The 16,932-nt window shown below is 49.6% G+C and overlaps 9 protein-coding genes across 9 annotated transcripts; 4 read left to right on the top strand and 5 right to left on the bottom strand.

Annotated features, from left to right (window-relative positions):
* Positions 1-65: 65 nt before the first annotated feature.
* On the bottom strand, positions 66-1,592 carry N7481_009108 (major facilitator superfamily domain-containing protein; the record flags this gene model as incomplete). The annotated part of the gene is made up of 1 exon (XM_057268327.1): positions 66-1,592. One exon carries the CDS (start codon positions 1,590-1,592, stop codon positions 66-68), a length of 1,527 nt encoding a protein of 508 aa, XP_057119004.1.
* Positions 1,593-2,385: 793 nt separating this feature from the next.
* On the top strand, positions 2,386-3,186 carry N7481_009107 (HpcH/HpaI aldolase family protein; the record flags this gene model as incomplete). Its single annotated transcript, XM_057268326.1, has 1 exon — positions 2,386-3,186. The coding sequence occupies one exon, from the start codon at positions 2,386-2,388 to the stop codon at positions 3,184-3,186; it is 801 nt and encodes a 266-aa protein (XP_057119003.1).
* A 485-nt stretch (positions 3,187-3,671) lies between these two features.
* Positions 3,672-4,977, bottom strand: N7481_009106 (uncharacterized protein; the record flags this gene model as incomplete). The annotated part of the gene is made up of 5 exons (XM_057268325.1): positions 3,672-3,947; positions 3,996-4,114; positions 4,168-4,380; positions 4,430-4,746; positions 4,811-4,977. 5 exons carry the CDS (start codon positions 4,975-4,977, stop codon positions 3,672-3,674), a joined length of 1,092 nt encoding a protein of 363 aa, XP_057119002.1.
* A 505-nt stretch (positions 4,978-5,482) lies between these two features.
* Positions 5,483-5,975, bottom strand: N7481_009105 (RidA family protein; the record flags this gene model as incomplete). Its single annotated transcript, XM_057268324.1, has 3 exons — positions 5,483-5,707; positions 5,780-5,853; positions 5,924-5,975. 3 exons carry the CDS (start codon positions 5,973-5,975, stop codon positions 5,483-5,485), a joined length of 351 nt encoding a protein of 116 aa, XP_057119001.1.
* An 805-nt stretch (positions 5,976-6,780) lies between these two features.
* On the top strand, positions 6,781-8,204 carry N7481_009104 (uncharacterized protein; the record flags this gene model as incomplete). Its single annotated transcript, XM_057268323.1, has 4 exons — positions 6,781-7,026; positions 7,097-7,222; positions 7,295-7,886; positions 7,960-8,204. 4 exons carry the CDS (start codon positions 6,781-6,783, stop codon positions 8,202-8,204), a joined length of 1,209 nt encoding a protein of 402 aa, XP_057119000.1.
* Positions 8,205-8,863: 659 nt separating this feature from the next.
* On the top strand, positions 8,864-10,018 carry N7481_009103 (uncharacterized protein; the record flags this gene model as incomplete). The annotated part of the gene is made up of 1 exon (XM_057268322.1): positions 8,864-10,018. The coding sequence occupies one exon, from the start codon at positions 8,864-8,866 to the stop codon at positions 10,016-10,018; it is 1,155 nt and encodes a 384-aa protein (XP_057118999.1).
* Positions 10,019-10,074: 56 nt separating this feature from the next.
* Positions 10,075-11,075, bottom strand: N7481_009102 (SDR family NAD(P)-dependent oxidoreductase; the record flags this gene model as incomplete). The annotated part of the gene is made up of 4 exons (XM_057268321.1): positions 10,075-10,125; positions 10,188-10,605; positions 10,668-10,936; positions 11,007-11,075. The coding sequence occupies 4 exons, from the start codon at positions 11,073-11,075 to the stop codon at positions 10,075-10,077; spliced, it is 807 nt and encodes a 268-aa protein (XP_057118998.1).
* A 543-nt stretch (positions 11,076-11,618) lies between these two features.
* On the bottom strand, positions 11,619-13,041 carry N7481_009101 (enolase C-terminal domain-like protein; the record flags this gene model as incomplete). Its single annotated transcript, XM_057268320.1, has 3 exons — positions 11,619-12,586; positions 12,716-12,878; positions 12,958-13,041. 3 exons carry the CDS (start codon positions 13,039-13,041, stop codon positions 11,619-11,621), a joined length of 1,215 nt encoding a protein of 404 aa, XP_057118997.1.
* Positions 13,042-13,842: 801 nt separating this feature from the next.
* On the top strand, positions 13,843-16,638 carry N7481_009100 (putative C6 transcription factor; the record flags this gene model as incomplete). Its single annotated transcript, XM_057268319.1, has 5 exons — positions 13,843-14,015; positions 14,100-14,134; positions 14,210-14,326; positions 14,382-15,759; positions 15,831-16,638. 5 exons carry the CDS (start codon positions 13,843-13,845, stop codon positions 16,636-16,638), a joined length of 2,511 nt encoding a protein of 836 aa, XP_057118996.1.
* Positions 16,639-16,932: the final 294 nt, after the last annotated feature.

Here is a 16,932-nt window from a genome sequence, read left to right as displayed (position 1 = left end):
CTGAAAAGCTTTGATGAATACAATAAATAACACAGGAATTTCGTAACATGCTTATAAAATCAGTACTAATACATTTCGTACCGCCAGTTGAGTTGGACCATTTCTTCCGTGACACCGCCCTTCATAGCCTTCGCAATGAGTACTTCCTCTCCAGAGTCAAGACGCTTATTTTCACGCAGTATCAACCAGCGGTAAACGGTGATAGTGATGGCGAACAAAAAGGCAGCACCCATAAGAGTTCCAAAGGCAGCATAGAAGTGTGGAGAGGAGTAATATAGATAGGAAGCCCAGATGTTGGAGGTACCACCAATCGCATTGACCAAAGCCGAAGCAGCAGCACGCTTAGAGACTGGTCGGGCCAGGTGCAAGTTGATGGTCTTGTAGAGAAGCAGTTGTGGACCGACGGAGGCGAAAGGTAAAATCATCATCGAGAAGTATCGTGCGCCGGTATTGAGGGTCGCCATCTGGATCACGTACATGACGATTGCGATGGCGATACAAACAAGGATCAAGGGATAGACCGTGTTCTTCCGATCGGAGTAAAACATGACCCAGTAATAGACAATGCCAGCGAGGATATAGGGAGGGGCTGTAAGCAAGAGACTGATCGTGCTGTTGAAGTTCAAGGAACCAACAAGGGTAGGGAAATAGTTGGCGATAGACCCCTGTGTCTGGGACATCATGTTGCAGAAGATTAGCAACAGTAGTTTCGGATCAGACAGTGCCTTGGCAAAGCCACGTAGAACAGTTTCATTCTCCGAAGCCTCTGCGGCACCTGACTCAGATTCGATACGCCAGACAGCGAGGTCGCGTTCCACCTGGGAAAGGATACGGCTGTTATGAGGGAACTCGGGCATGATGCAAGCACAAATGACACCAACACCGACCGTGACACTGCCCTCGATGATAAAAAGCCATTGCCAGCCAGCGATACCGTGTGCGCCATCTAGTTGGAGAATAGCCGCGGCGAAGAGTCCACCGAAAGCGTTTCCAACTTGTTGAGCGATATAAAGACCAGCAATACGCTTGCCGAGTTCCGTCTTTGTGTACCAAGCCGAGAGATAATAGATCGCACCGGGGAAGAAGACCGCTTCTGCAGCACCGAGAACGGCACGCACGGCAAGGAGCTGACCGTACGTCTTCACTGCTGCTGTTGCGGCCGATATACAACCCCAGATAGCGACAGCAGCACAAATATACATTCCCGGTCGAGAAATTTTCGTAATGATAAGATTGCTTGGGATTTGAAAAGGAAGGTAACCGACGAAAAGAATCGAGACTGCAGTGGCGAATTGTTGAGTGTCCATGTTGAGATCATCCATGATTCCCTGCAGCTTGGCAGCAGCCAGGTTCTGACGATCGATATAGTTGAGAATATAGAGAATGCTGATGGTTGGTAGAACGAAGAGATCGACCTTGCGGACAAGCTTCTTGTTCAAGGCCTTCATTTCATCTTGACCAAGATCACGAAGGGAATCTGGCATCCGACGGTAAGCAGCATCGGTGATGTCGACCTGCCCTTCAGTGGTCGACAGCTTGTCGTCAGTCGCAGACGACATGGGTCGTTTCTTGGTATCCATGCTGACTGACATCTTGAAGAGGTCTTAGATGTAATCAAACCGATGGATGGGGTGATTGTTGTGAAAAAGCTCAGTAGGTCCGGTGAGCAGGCAATGACTCTCTTAACAGCTCCTCCCGTCAATGCTGATCTATATAACCAACACGCGGCAGACAACCGTTATCTAACCTCTAATCTCGGGAAAGAATCCGCTAGAAGTCTTAGCAAGGAGTAGCCGACTAATGATCGCGAGTTCTTTGCAATTGACCTTGACTCATTGATTCACAGTCTGATAGCCGGTCGAGACAGCAGTAGATAAGGACAGGGAGGAGCGCCCAAACTGATATCACAGCCCAATTGGAGCTAATCCCCGGATGGTCCGTGTCATACTGCAGATCTGGGGTACAGCTGAGGTGGACCGGGAGGAGTGTAGTGCATAGTTAGCGGGTCTGAGTAGTGTCTGGGCGGAGGTTGTCAAAGTTGAGTTTGGGGGGAGCTCCTCCCGCAGATAAGCGGAGTGGGACTCGCCTGAGGTGGCGATGTGCCCTACTTACCCAACTAGGACGAGACAGTGCATCTATGGAACTCCAATTCTCCAAAAATGGAGGGGCAGTTGAGCCCCGCGAAGATGGAGAGCTCTCAAGAATTATTTGGGCTACTGAGGTAATACGTGTTCGAAATGGAGAATTGCTCATCGCTACTAAAGCATACTTATTCACGCGCATTCTCGTACTATCGTACTATCTTCACTTCAATCCCATTCCTACCTACTCTCTTAATCTCAATCACCGAGAAGATCAACACAAATTCAATCTCAACCCGCAAAAATGAGCTACCCTACCGCACACACTACCCAGATTCAGAACTCTCGTCTGAGGGTTCTGAACAAGCTCAAGTCGGGCGAGTTCCCCTTGATGACCTTCATGGCCCTCCCCTCTGTTCGCGCGGCCCAGATCGTGTCATTGACCGGTGTTGACGGTATCATCATCGACTGCGAGCACGGCCACATCGGAGACGAAGCGATGCACAACTCTGTCGCAGCTATTTCAGCCCTCGGCGTCTCCCCCGTCATCCGAATCCGCGGTCCCGCCCACGACATTCTCAAGCGTGCGCTCGACACTGGCGCCCACGGCATTATGGTCCCACAAATCAACAACGCAGACGAGGCACGACAGGTGGTCGCCTCATCTAAATTTCCCCCTCAGGGAGTTCGCGGTCAAGGATCCGCTTTCCCAGCCATTGGACACGGCCTCACCACCCCCGAGTACATGAAGTCCGCCAACGAGACAATCGTGACCATGATCCAAATAGAGACGCGCGCTGGAGTTGAGAATGTTGAGGAGATTGCTGCTGTGGATGGTGTTGATATGATCTTCATCGGTCCTAACGACCTTGCCCAGTCGCTTCTCGGATACACCCCCGCCCGTGGCGATGAGCCTGAGTTCGTTGCTGCCGTTGACAAGATCATCAACGCCGCCCGCAAGCAGGGCAAGTGGGCCGCTCGCATGGTGAACAATGGCACTACTGCGAAGGAGGCGCGGGAACGCTACGACACAGTCGCTATTACTGGTGACACCAAGGCCATTCAAAACTGGTATATGGCTGAGTTCGAAATTGCTCGGTCATAAGGGTGGATGGAGCTGCCACAGCATTATGTGAAAGAAAACTTATAGATATAATGAAACATCTTCTTCGCTTCAAATCGCGCATCTCTATTTGGGCCATGGTCACGATTGTCTCGTTGGCGGATTTTACGTATTTCAAGGTAGCGATAGCGCGACTATTTGAAGGTTATTCCCAGTGACTCGGATGAGACTGCAAGGTTTCTGTGAGCATCATCAGCTATAATTCGCACAGGTTCTGGTACGGTGACATCTTCTGTTTCTCCTTTCATCTTGATTTAGATAAATTCTCAGGAAAAGAAATAAATGAGGAAGTAGAGAAAGCATTATCTCGCCATGGCTGATCGATACATTCCACGTCCAATTTATCCGTTCAAGACTGCAAGCAAGCAGGCGGTCCGGTTCTTGATTCAGGGACAGTATGACCCGGAACTGGTCTACGGTACTGAGTATGTCATATATCGACTAGATTCTCCATTCGCCGCGCCACTTCATCCAACGATGAATGGGTGGCTGAGAAGCTCAGCGGTTGATTTTCGATCTTCCGCGCATTCCTGTAACATTGCCCAAAGCAAGTTGGCAAGGTTCTCCGATTCCTCTTCGCCAAAATCAGGTGGAATCTTCTCACGAATATGCAAAGCAAATTGTAGAATGCCACCCTCAAAAAGATCATGCATGAGAGATCGCAGAATCCTATCAACTTCGTCCTTAGTACAACCAAAACTCTCTATCGGAAAGAGCGCTTCGTTGGTGGTAAGTTGAAATATCTGTATCCAAGGCTTAGAAAATGATAAAAAGTAAGATAACAAGCCTACCAGACAACCCAGAGCCCATATATCCACCTTCTGATTCCAAGAGTGTTGGATTAGTAACTCAGGTGCTTTTAAAGCGACCGGTGTTACAGGAGAAGCATTATATTGTATGTTCCACAAAGCTATTGTAACAGTCAATACTCTATAGCGTTGAAAATAATAGTGGGGGTCGGACCTCCGCCCATATCGCCAATCTTGACTTTAAGCGCTGAGAACGCTACATCGTCTAACATTCCGCGGGGACGTTGCGAGCTCACAAGATACCGTGGTGCACTATTATCAGCCTCAACTCCTGAGAGCCATTGAACATAGCTGAGTTCAGGCTCGATCAATATTTCGCTTGAGATGTTAGAGTTCACAGTGAACAATATATTAGCTGGTTGGAGGTCTATCCGGTATCAGTATTTGGGAAGCTTTTCGTCGTCAGAGATACATACCTCCGTGGATCAAACCCTGATCATGAATAAGATTCAACCCCTGTAGTAATTGTTTCGAAATCTCGCGAACATAATCTGGGTAGCGTGGCCTTTCTCGAACAGTCATCGCTTCGCCATCAGATATCATAACTGGGAAAACGAGACAAAGGTGCAAGCCGTTGGGACCCCTATGCTCAAAATGGTCCAATAATTGCAAAACATTATTTCTTCCTGGGCAATCCGTACTCGTTTTCGATAGATGAAGGAGAATAGAGAGCTCTTGGCTACCACATGAAACATTGGCTTTGAGAATCTTCAGCGTCACATATTTTTGAAGCCTGGTAAAGAAAGGCGTAAGGTTGACAATACAATCATAGGAATTAAAGATGAAGCAAACTGTACCTTGTGTCTTTGGCGAGCCAAACTGTAGAAAACTGGCCAAAGGCCCATTTTCCGATGACCTGATACCTGTGGTGAAAAGTGTCCTCGAGGTGGACCGGGTGATAGCCTCCAGCGCGGTACTCCTCAACAGGTTCAACGACATCATAAATCCGTTCGAAGCGGCGCATTCTTTTCTCTCTCGGTAGCAACAATAAGATGGTGATGCTACGCGATTTTGTGTTGCAAGCGAGAGGGCAGAACCGAAGGGAACAGGTTGACTTCGAATGCCTACAATCACGTGATTCAATATCAGTCAGCCACTGGCGATCTTGAGGCAAAAACTTGTCAGTTTGCGTATGTGACTTGGATTAAGTGGCAAGTGGCTCTCTTAGTGCCTTCTTTAATATAAGTGGTGGCACCAGTTTCGGGACGGACTGTAGTATTTCCAGCGGGACATGTAACTACGTACCATGAAAATAGTCTTGTGAAAGACACTGGGCAGTCTTAGTGGCTAAGCTCAAAGATAGCTGGTGCAATCAAGTGAGACCTATTATTATACTGGCACATAGTTTGATCTGCCAACCGACTATTTTTTATTGCATAAGTTCACTAGTCGATCTTGTATAAGAATGCTCATATAATTTTGATTTATTTTATTATTTGTCTATCAATCGTAACTTCTAAACTCGATCCTTATGCCTGAGCAATGCACTCGATCTCGATGACGGTTCCGTTTCCAGGGGGAACGGCCTGGAGGCAGGATCGAGAAGGCATGGGCTGAGGGAGGAAATCGATGTAAACCTCGTTCATAGCCGCGAAGTCCTTCATATCGGCTAGGTAGACATTGTACTTGACAACTTGCTCGAGAGAGGAGCCAGAAAGCTCGAGGACCTCCTTGAGGTTCTGCAGGACGGTGCGCTAGAACAGAGATGAAATTGTTAGATATCGTGCACGCGCTGGTGAGGTAGCTGATCACCGGATCAAACTTACAGTCGCCTGCTTGATCTCACCGGTGGCTGTTTGGCCGGCACAGAAAACGAGACCGGGAACCTTAGTCGCGGGGCCTAGAGAATTGAGAATTGATTAGATGTGTCTCCAATAATTCAGCGCAAGTAGCGTGTGAATCTAACTCACAGTTGTGCGGCTTGGTAGGGAACTTTTCGCTGGAGATGAGCTGGCGAGACATTTTGGTATATGGTAGAGAGATTGAGGAAGAATTGGAGATGAATATTTTCGAGATAGAAGTTTGAATTGGGTAAAAGGAAAAAAGTTCATGATCTCGGTTTAAATTGTATATCTATTCTACCCCTCCCCCACCTGACGATAGCAGTTTGCCGACAGCTTCAAAGGAGGGGCAATTCTCCAAAACCTGTGGAGGAGCTCGTAATCGGCGAATGTCCGACTCGGCCTAGAATACTCAAATGTGAAGCGTCGTTGTTCTATCTGAGACACTACGGATGTGGCTTGAGCCTTATTGGGAGGAGTGGGAGGAGCACCTCCCACTCCTCTCACTCTCCTCCCATCCCATGCCCCACTCGCCGCACGTCGCAGATCGATTTCCTTTGTCGGCTAGCATCGACCACAGAATCTTATTTTTGCTTTATCTCCGCCTGATAGTCTGCATTGATCTAATCAGGAGGAGCTCGCCATAGAGATAGGAGGTCAGCTGGGGAGTCCCACAACTCTATGCGGAGGAGCAGATGAGGTTATGCACAGCAGTTTCATTAGGGCCCTCCTAGAGCCATGGAACCGGAATGAGGAGAGAAGTCAATGTCGATTGGGTCTTGTGCTCCTCTGGTCCAAACAAGGAGCTCGCAGACGGCCTGGGGCTCGAAGACTGTATCGCGGCACGATTAGCAAAATTAGTTCCGGGTCGTATCATCACCCGATTCAATTAGGATATAAGACGCTATTCAACCGGAGGGCTAGAATTGGCTCTAGTTGCAACAACAATTTTCCCATTCTCAACATTCAAGATATAGTATTCAATAATGGCAGTCGCAGCCCCTTTCAACCCTCCATCAGCCAACCTTCCTGGCAAGCCCACTGTGGCACAATGGGTCCCTCCCCCAGTCACACAAGAGAAGGAGAACTTTGCTACACTCCAGTCGATCGATCTATCCTTACTGGACTCGGAGGATCCGGCTGTTGTCGATGCTCTCATTCAACAAGTGAAAACTGCCATCCGAGATGATGGTTTTCTTTTCCTGGAGAACTATGGTGTTTCCCTAGAGCAGGTAAATAACTACGACATATTCCCAAAATGGGTCCCAACATTCAGTCTCTAACACCCATTCTCGCCAATAGTTGCATCGCCAATTTGGTATCGCACAGTATATGTACGACAACATAACCGAGGAGGATAAGGAACGTCTTCTATTTGACCCCGAAAGTGGCATGTGGTCTGGTTACAAACACCCATACGGATTCAAGGTAAGAGAGCTATCCACCTGGGCAGATATGCGAGTAAATGGACACGAGTTCTAACGAGCATGCCACTGGTAGCGTCAACGTGGACCCGCCGATGGAATCGAACAATTCAATTGGTATAAGAGAGACTGGGAAAACATCGAGAACCGCGTTCCGACCTGCCTACATCCCCTGATGGACGAAGTTGAGGCTTTTGCCAACTACCTGACCAAGTCCGTCAACCGAAGACTTCTTACCTTATTCTCGCGCGTCCTTGAGTTGCCCGATGACTACCTGTGGGACAACGTTCAATCTCACGGATGCCCAACTGGCGAGGGATATTTCCGTCACGCGCTATTCCGCCCAGTCAAGAAGGAGACACAAGAAGCGTCCAAGGGACTACGTATGCATGGACACACTGACTTCGGTCTGACTACTCAGCTGTTCTCCGTCCCTATCTCTTGTCTTCAGATCTGGGGCCGTGATGAACAGTGGTACTATGTTCCCTACAAGCCCGGTGCTCTGGTGATCAACATCGGAGATACTCTGGAGATCGTGTCTGGTGGGCATTTCAAGGCTACTCGCCACCGTGTTTACAAGCCACCCGCCGACCAACTTACCCAGGAGCGTCTCTCGCTAGTCCTTTTCAACAGTTCGCTCGGTGACCTTCGCATGGGACCTGCCACTGGTAAGTGCCACAAGCACTTTATTTCGTTGATTCAAATAGCTGGATGCTTACCAAATCCTCCTTTTTCTTCTAGATTCACCCCTGATTCAACGTGAAGGATGCGTCGAAGAGCAAGGTGTGTACAAGGAATTCAAGAGGCTCACATCCGAAGGCAAGCTCGTGCCCACAAACAAGCAATGGCGCGAAATTCAAATTGCTACTGCGACGGATCCTACCGACCAAGTACACAACCGTGTTGGTGTTCATCAAGTTATGATTGATGGTAAGATCATGCACCAGAGAGAATACATGGGTGTCAAGGTTGTTCTGCCTGTATAGAGGACATCGTGGACTTTTGTTACGATCTAAAGACGGGACTATGGGATGCCGGTGCGCTATGAACATAGGGAATTTGAAGGAAACAATATGTATCATTGATTATTTAGCATGCAATTTACGATTTGTGTTTTTCTCAGAAATTCTTCAAGCCGATGGCGTGGATTTCATTGATAGTATGCCTCGGTCCCTTCCGTGCTATGGGAATCTGCAGGTTTTGGACATAACTGAATATTTGTGTAAGAGATCGATTCCAATCATTATGAGGGGCCAAGACAACAAAAACATGCCATAGACCTTTTACTTTGATCTCCTTTATAAATCGGAAAATCGGAAAATTGTCAGCGAAAAGACAGGCTCAGTCGTTCCGGCTAATTTGCCCACTCCAGCCCGCTTGGCTCGGGAGAATGACTACCGACCGGAGACACCCAAATATCCGACCGAATTTATCCACCCACGCATTCACACTAAAATATTTGAAATTAATTTGATATCTCAGTTTGCCTAAATTAAAGCTACATTTTATTTCTTTGTTAACCAAAATCATCTACATCGACGATCGAACACACGCTCCCAGAGACGCGACGTTAACCCCGCATCTCCCCGCAAACATAGCACCACCTCAAAACGACATCGAGAAAATCCCCCAGAGGACCCCCAAAATGCCTTTCCCAATAGTTGACTCGCATATACACCTATTCCCAGCATCCCATCTCCCAACACTAGCCTGGAACACCACAGATGGCCCCTTAAGTGCGCAACACAGCGTGGACCAATACCGACATGCGACAACCAGCGTCCCCGCCGCACCGAATTCCAGCAATGACAAGTATTTAAGAGGATTCATATTCCTGGAAACAGACCGCATTTCCTCGACTGAAGAATCAACATCGGAATCCTCAAATGCTCCAGGCTGGAAACACGCCCTCGACGAAGTATCCTTCTTATCGCGCATCGCGCAGGGGAAGCCCGCCAACGGCGAAGGACACCTAGCCGCTGATAAAGATATTTGCCTTGGAATTGTTCCCTGGGCCCCCGTACCCGGTGGGCCTAGTGCCTTGAAAGCGTACGTGGAAAAGGTCAAGGAGAGGACGGAGACGGCGGAGGTCTGGCGCAAGGTGTGCGGTGTGAGATATTTGGTTCAGGATAAGCCTTCCGGGGTCATGCTTGAACAAGGATTTATTGACGGGCTGTGCTGGTTGGGGAAACAGGGGCTTGCTTTTGACTTAGGGGTTGATGCGAGACAAGGTGGACTCGGTCAATTGCGAGAGGCTGTTGAGATGATAGAGAGGGTGTCCAGTGCCGCGAGGGAAAGTGGTGAGACGGCAGTAACTATTGTGATCAGTGAGTTTATCCAATTGCGCAGTCGAGTGGTTGATGCTGATATTTTGGTAGACCACCTTTGCAAGCCTAATCTTCGACTTGCGACCGACTCTCTTACTGCACACCCTGAGTATGTGGAATGGAAGGACTTGGTCACCCGTATGGCTCAAGCGAGTCCCGCGAATTATATGAAGCTTTCTGGGGTTTTTTCTGAGATTTTACCAGTGTCGTCGGAGGATGAGGTCGATATCAATGGCCTAGCTAGTCAAATTCAACCTTGGACAGATGTCGTATTCGACGCCTTTGGCCCCAACCGTGTGATGTTTGGCTCTGACTGGCCCGTGGCCAACATCGGGGGTGGCGGAAATAATGTCGCTTGGAGCCGGTGGATCAGGGTTGTTGAGACTATTATAGACCGAAGAGGACTGACGGAAGAAGCAAAGGAGGGAGTTTGGGGACAAGTAGCAGCCAAGGCTTATGGTATTCGGCTATAATATAGAAAATTCTTATTTTTTTTATCATAAGGTGAATAAATCATGCAATGCCAATTTTACTGCAGATTAACAAATAGTCCACCGTCAACGAGGAGCTGCGCACCAGTCTATACGCAGAAATGATTAGCAGATGCATCCCTCAGAGGAAACACGGGGGGGGGAAATTCACCACATAGCTACTCAGCTCCTCACAGGCCAGGAACACCGCTGGTCCTGCCAGATCACGCGGTTGACCAAGTCGACCCAATGGGATACGCCCTTCCATATAAGTACGCTTCACTGGATCCGCCATATCGGCATCATTAAGCTGAGTGCGGATGGTACCGGGGAGCAACGCGTTACAGCGGATGCCATATTTTCCCAGTGCAACTGCGGTTGACTGCATCAGACTTAGCACACCAGCCTTAGTCGGGGTATAATGAGTTTGCTCGCCGCCGCCAACAAGCGCTGAAATGGAACTAATGCCGATAATGGAGCCACCGGGCGGGGACTGAGCCTGTGCCATTTGACGGGCGGCGGCTTGTGTAGCGAAGAAGGCACCGGAAAGGTTGGTAGAGACGGTGTGGTTGAGAAGAGAGGGCTCAAGCCTGTTCAAAAACATCAGCAAATTGAGAATAGACTTTGATCTGGACGAGGGCGAGGGCCCTACTCAAGGAAATCGGCAAACTGGCATACGCCTGCGTTGCTGACGAACACGTCTAGTCGGCCAAAGGCCTCGACGGTTTTCGCGACAAAATTACGCCCCGTCTCTGGCTGTGAAATATCTCCTGATACTGTGATGAATCGACTCTTGTCTGCACCAGCTTCGATCTCGTTGATTTCTTTGCGCAGAGATTCTAGCAAGTCGTCTTCCTTGGGTCCGCCGAGGTGACTGATTGCAACTTTGGCTCCATGTCGAATATAATCGAGTGCAATTGCCTGGAGGGGGACGATCAATACAATGGCCAGAGCGTGGATGTCGCAGCTGCAGAATAATAGGCACACTTACCCGTCCAATACCGGTTAAACCGCCAGTGATGGCAGCAACTTTGCCAACAAGTAATTGAGGAAGGGACATGGCAGTTTTGTAGATACTCAATTTGAACTCGCAAAAGGGTTTCCGGACTCCAATGTTCGATGCGCTTGATTTAAAGCGAGAAGGTTGTTAAACGTGTCGAGAACCTGACAGCTGGAACATCCCACCCTCGCGACGCATTTTCTCGCCCCGCCGATAAGATCTCGGGGTCTCGCGATGATGTTCGCCCGAGTGTGGGGTTGCTTCCCCACACCGAGGGGCAGCGGTCCTCCGTGTGGCCGGCAACTCCGAGGCGCGTGCCGGAGGAGAATCCCCTGTGATTTGTGGAATTGAAATGACGCCGTCGCAGGGTTTCAGCCGTGGTAGGTCGTATTTTTACTGCTAAGGAAGGGCTTGAACAATTTTCTGCCTCGAAAAGAAACATCACACTAGGTGGCTGTTTTTTTTATCCGGAACGTTTCGGTCTATTGGATTGAATGGGTAATGCTATTTATGTACATGGACATCGTGATAGAACGATTCATCAAAGGCAGATAAACATGGGAAATGTTTGAAAGTGGAAAAAAGTCGTCAAGATGGCCGCACTTAGGCGGAAGAGCCGTTGATGGCCTGCTCGTCATCCGGAGCCCGAAGAGCCTTCTGGGGCGCAGGGTTCAGCAGGGTGGCTCCTGAGATGAGAGGTGCCGCAGGGTTAAGCTCAAGACCAAATCCAGGCTTATCAAGAATCGAAACATCAAGGTATCCGTTGACAGGGATGGGCTCATTGGTGAAGAGGTTACCGAAGACGGGCAGGACGGACTTGCCATCAGGAGAATTGGCCAGGTATTCTTGGAAGGGGCTGTTGGACTGGGAGACGACGAAGTGGTAGGAGTAGGGTCCGGAGGCATGGGGAACGACGGGGATATCGTAGGCAGCAGCAAGGGCAGAGACCTTCAGAAGCTCAGTCAAGCCACCAAGCCACATAACATCAGGCTGGATGATATCGAGGTTACGGCCTTCAACCAGCTTGCGGAAACCATAGCGAGAGAACTCGTGCTCGCCAGTGGTGAACTTAACAGTAGGGTGAGCACGCTTCAGCAGAGCGTGACCATCGAAGTCATCGGGAGTCAGGCACTCTTCCCACCAGTCAATGTTCAGACCCAACTGCTCAGTGCGCTTTACCAGCTCAATAGTATAGGGGACGGTAAGAGACATATAGCAGTCAACACGCAGAGGGAAATCAGGGCCAACGCTAGCCCGCTGCAGACGAAGATACTCAACGTTCTTGAGCAGACCATCGGTGCCCTCGTCAGGACCGTGGGGAAGAGCCACCTTGGCACCAATAAAGCCAGCAGACTTGGCAGACGCAGGCTGGGGTCCGGTGCAGTAGAAGTCAAGACGCTCGCGAGTCGCACCACCAATGAGCTTATAGACAGGCTCATTGCGGATCTTTCCCTGCAGATCCCATAGGGCCAAGTCAATGACCGAGATCACGGCCACAGGCAGACCCTTACGGCCGTAGAACATAGAGGCCCTGTACATTTTCTCGAACAAGTTGTTGGTATCACGGGGGTCTAATCAAAATCAATCCAGCATGTTAGCAATGCCAATGCATCACGAAAGCGTCGAGACAATCTCATACCTGCGCCGATAAGGAAGCGCTCAAAGTGCTGGTGAGTAAGCCAGCAAGCAGGGGGGGCCACCGAAACCGGTGGCGAAACCCTTAGTACCATCTGTGGCCTCGATCTCAACGCAGAAAGAGCCCAAAACATTGATTCCCCAGGAAGTGCGCGAGCCGCGGTACTCCGCCCACTTGGTCATGGGAGTGGAGATGTTGCTGTCGATGAGCCAGTGGCCACCTTTGACCTGGGGAGGACGTTAGTTCTTTGCCCAGGTGGTTTCTTCCAATCTTCGCCAATGCTATTTTTTCCTGGGTAGTTCTTACATTGTGGTAATCACCGCCGGAGCCGACACCATCGATGATGAAGGTGCGGATCTCCTTGATGCGGGGAAACTCGGTACAACCCATGATGGCGTGTGGAAGAATGGAAAAAGACACAAGAAAGGGAGTTCAATGCAGAACTTCAATTAAAATAGGGAAACAGAGATGAGAAAGAAAAAGGAGAAACTCCGAGAAAACGTGGGGGAGCAACACTTTTTCAAAGCGGGCAAAGTTGTGAGGGGACCGAGGGCTTCGGTGCTGGCTGACCCGAGGGGCGAACGCCAAGTCCAGGGCAGCCACAACAGACCGAGAGGTTATAGCAGTATTCTGTATGATATAAATGGCCGATGGTGTTCTCGGACGAGTTGTAGCGAAAATAATAGCATCAGTCCGGTTGGAAATACTATTTTGGCCTACGTCACGAAATAACTGCGAATCGATAGCCTAGTATCTGGTGTATAGAATAGCCAGGGAGATAGATATACCTACTACTAGTACTACTACACTACTACTGTAATACTTAAATATTGAATCAAATACAGTGATTCCCACTAATTTGAACTCTATTATAGAACGAAACTCAACTATTATCACAGCGTGAGTGTATCCCTGCTGCCCGTACCTGTTTTCACGTGCCCAGGTGGAAATTGCGGGGTGCCCCGGTTTCTGCCTCAGGCCGCAGTCCAGTGACTTTCCCCCCCAAACTTCTTCCTTCCTCTTTCTGCTTCCTCGGCCCTGACTTGCCTGGATCTTCTCGGACTATCTGCGATTCTCTCGGCCTCAACCCGCTCATCCTACCGCGATTCAAACTAGACCCGCGTCATGGTGTGACCCCCGCTAGCTTCGTCTGCAGGTCCGGCCTATCTCGCTATAGCAAAATGCCGAACGATGCTTCCGCCCACTCTCTGCCCCCCCGGTTACAACTTGAACCTCGGGGATCCCGAGAGAGATCAGAGCCCCGCTGAGTACTCTTCTGGTCTCGACTCAGATAACGATGCTCTCACCGTCAATGGCTCCAGTGGCTCGCGAGCGCTGAAACGGAAGCGTCCCCTCACTGTCTCGTATGTGTCCGAGTCGATGGTGCCGCACTTGCGACCACCCCGACGCACGCTGATCAGTTGACCATATGAACTAACTGCCTTAAGGTGCGAACTCTGCAAGCAAAGAAAAGTTAAATGCGGTAAGTCGTGCCAAGCAACGTCAATTTCGGTCTGCGACGTGCGACGGAATCTGACTGGCCTATTGAATCAAACAGATCGAGTACAGCCCAGTTGTGGCTGGTGCACTCGCAATGGCCATCTTTGCCAGTACAAAGAGCGCAAGAAGCCAGGCCTGAGAGCTGGATATGGAAAGGAATTAGAGCAGCGTCTTGGTACGTACTCGGCCATCTCTCCATTCTGCCGAGGTCTAACCGCGCCTGTCGCTAGATCGACTGGAAGATATCATTCAATCTCAAGCTCGCCTTATCGAGATGCATATCCTGCAGAATCAACCAACTTTGCGTCATGATATGCGACATGCCGGATCAATTGCATACAGCTCGCCCTCGGAGCCCTCAGCCGTGCACGGCCCAAGCCCTCGAGGCGCCCTCTATTTCAACGATCCCAATTCGTCGGTAGCGCTACCATCTCGTCACGCCGAGGTATCCATCACGACGCCTTCGGATTCATCGGTTAAGAATCTGGTGTCCAACAGTATACATAATGGTGGGTCAGCGTCGGCGATAAATGCATTGCCACCAGCACCCAATGCGCATAGCAACGACTACACTGGAAACGAGTCATCTTTGGAAGTCCCGGTCAGCCTTTTCGCCAACCAAGAACAGTCTCTCACGGATCCTGATCTTGATCTGCCTCCATACGATCTGCTCTACGCATTAGTGGATCTTTACTTCGACCATATCAATTCTTGGTGCCCCATTCTCCATCGACGATCAACGCTGGACACCTTCTTTGGTCCATCCCCGCTTGAAGAAGACGATCGCATGGTCTTGTATTCCATTGTGGCAACAACCCTACGGTTTTCAACAGACGCCAGATTGAATGGACAAAATCGAAAGCGTTACCATGACTCCTCGAAGCAAAAGGTCTTGCTTTATGGACTAGAAAATTCGTCCGTTAAAGCTCTCCAAGCGCTAGTAATCTTAGCATTGGATCTGGTCGGCTCATCCAATGGCCCTCCTGGATGGAAGCTGCTTGCTTTGATCACGAGGTCTGTAGTCCAACTCGGACTAGCAGTTGAATCAAAGTCCTCTCTCATTGCTCCTGTATATCCATCGATCTATACTCTACGCGCCGTTACCTTGTCCGAGCCAGATTCATGGATCGAAGACGAGAGTAGACGCCGCTTGTTTTGGATGGTATATCTTTTAGACCGATATTCGACAATTGCGACGGCATTTGATTTCGCCTTGGATGACAAAGACATCGACCGCAAACTCCCTTGCAAAGATGAGTTCTTTATGAAGAATCAGCCGGTAGAGACAAGACGCTTCCACTGCTCTAGTGACCGAACCGACTATCTCAGTCATGCGGATAATGTTGGATCGTTTGGTCTATATATCGAGATCTTGGGCATACTTTCCCGTGTTCACGTATTCTTAAAGAGGCCCGTAGATATTGGGTCTCTAGCCGATGTCGAAGAATGGCAGGCAACCTATCGAAAACTCGACAGTGAGCTCACCTCCTGGGAATTCAACTTACCCGCCGAGTATGCATATGAGAACTCCTCCCGGCTTTTCAGCGGGTCAAAGCAAGGTCGGACTTTACACAGTGATTGGGTCCAACTTCATGCAACCTACCAAACGTGAGTCTCATTTAGAGAACCCTATGATAAAAAACAAAATCACACCTTGGCTTCATGCTAACAGTTCCCAGTGCCGTAATCCGCCTACACTCATCCGCCGCATATCCAACAACTAGATCCCCGATATTCACACCGTCATACAGCGCAAGCCAGCGATGCCTCCTCGCAGTCGACAACATCCTCTCAGTAACCCGCTTCGTCGTCGAAAACAACCTCCTTGACAAACTAGGACCCCCTTTTGCCTTCACCCTCTGGGTCTCAGCCCGTCTCCTCCTCGTCCACGGCTCCACAATCGCCCACACAGTCAGCGCAGACATAATCTTCTTCGTCGACACACTCGCCCACATGGGCCAACACTGGAAAGTAGCCGAACGCTACAGCAATATCCTCCAACGCGTCCTAGACGAATACGGCGAGTACCAACAATCCGCCGCCCTCGACGCCGAAAGATCCACACCATCAACAGTAAAGATCCTAGCTGATATGCGTCGCTGCGCATTCGACCTGGACTTCTTAATCTCCCGTCAACCCCGCGAATCACCCTCCACGGCAAGTATCGGCGGCAACGATCCAACACGCTCCTCTACCTCCGGCCTGGCCCCGCGAAACCTCGCACCGAATGAGTTGGAATACCTGGATGTATTCGGATTTTTCAACGTCCCTCGCGTCCCACCGACACGAGCCCCAGATCCAGCGGCTGCAGCTGTACAGCAGCTGGAAATGACCGAGTCTATACAAAATCCCATGTCCATTCATGGCTTGACAAGTACGACCCCGGTCGTTGATGGACATGCCCCCGTCAACACGAATGAGTTCAATATCACAAATTATCTCATCCCGACGCCGGAAACGGATTGGCTATTCAGGCCAAATGGTTGAATTTAATTGACGACCCCTAGTTTCCTGGTTTTTTGTTTTGTTCTGTCTTGTTCATAGTGCGCCCCGCCTCACGAAGTGATGTATTCTAGTATCTTCTATCTATACCCTAACCCAATAACTCCCCTTCTCTTGCTGACCCAAGCCATTGGCATAAATGACATTGTACATATTCTGTCTAGTGAAAATGGCAAGAAGGTTGCAAATATCTCTCGATATTTTCGATTCTTCACCGAGTAATCTCTATCTTGGTATACTATAATTTCCCACTTTCTTTGTGCTCGAGCATCTAAATTT

Source organism: Penicillium waksmanii (assembly GCF_028829765.1).
Source record: "Penicillium waksmanii strain IBT 27052 chromosome Unknown utg000008l:1.0-5622682.0:1.0-5626561.0, whole genome shotgun sequence".
Classification (NCBI taxonomy): domain Eukaryota; kingdom Fungi; phylum Ascomycota; class Eurotiomycetes; order Eurotiales; family Aspergillaceae; genus Penicillium; species Penicillium waksmanii.
The sequence above is the reverse complement of the archived record's forward strand: the minus strand, read 5'-3'. Positions and strand labels throughout refer to the sequence as shown.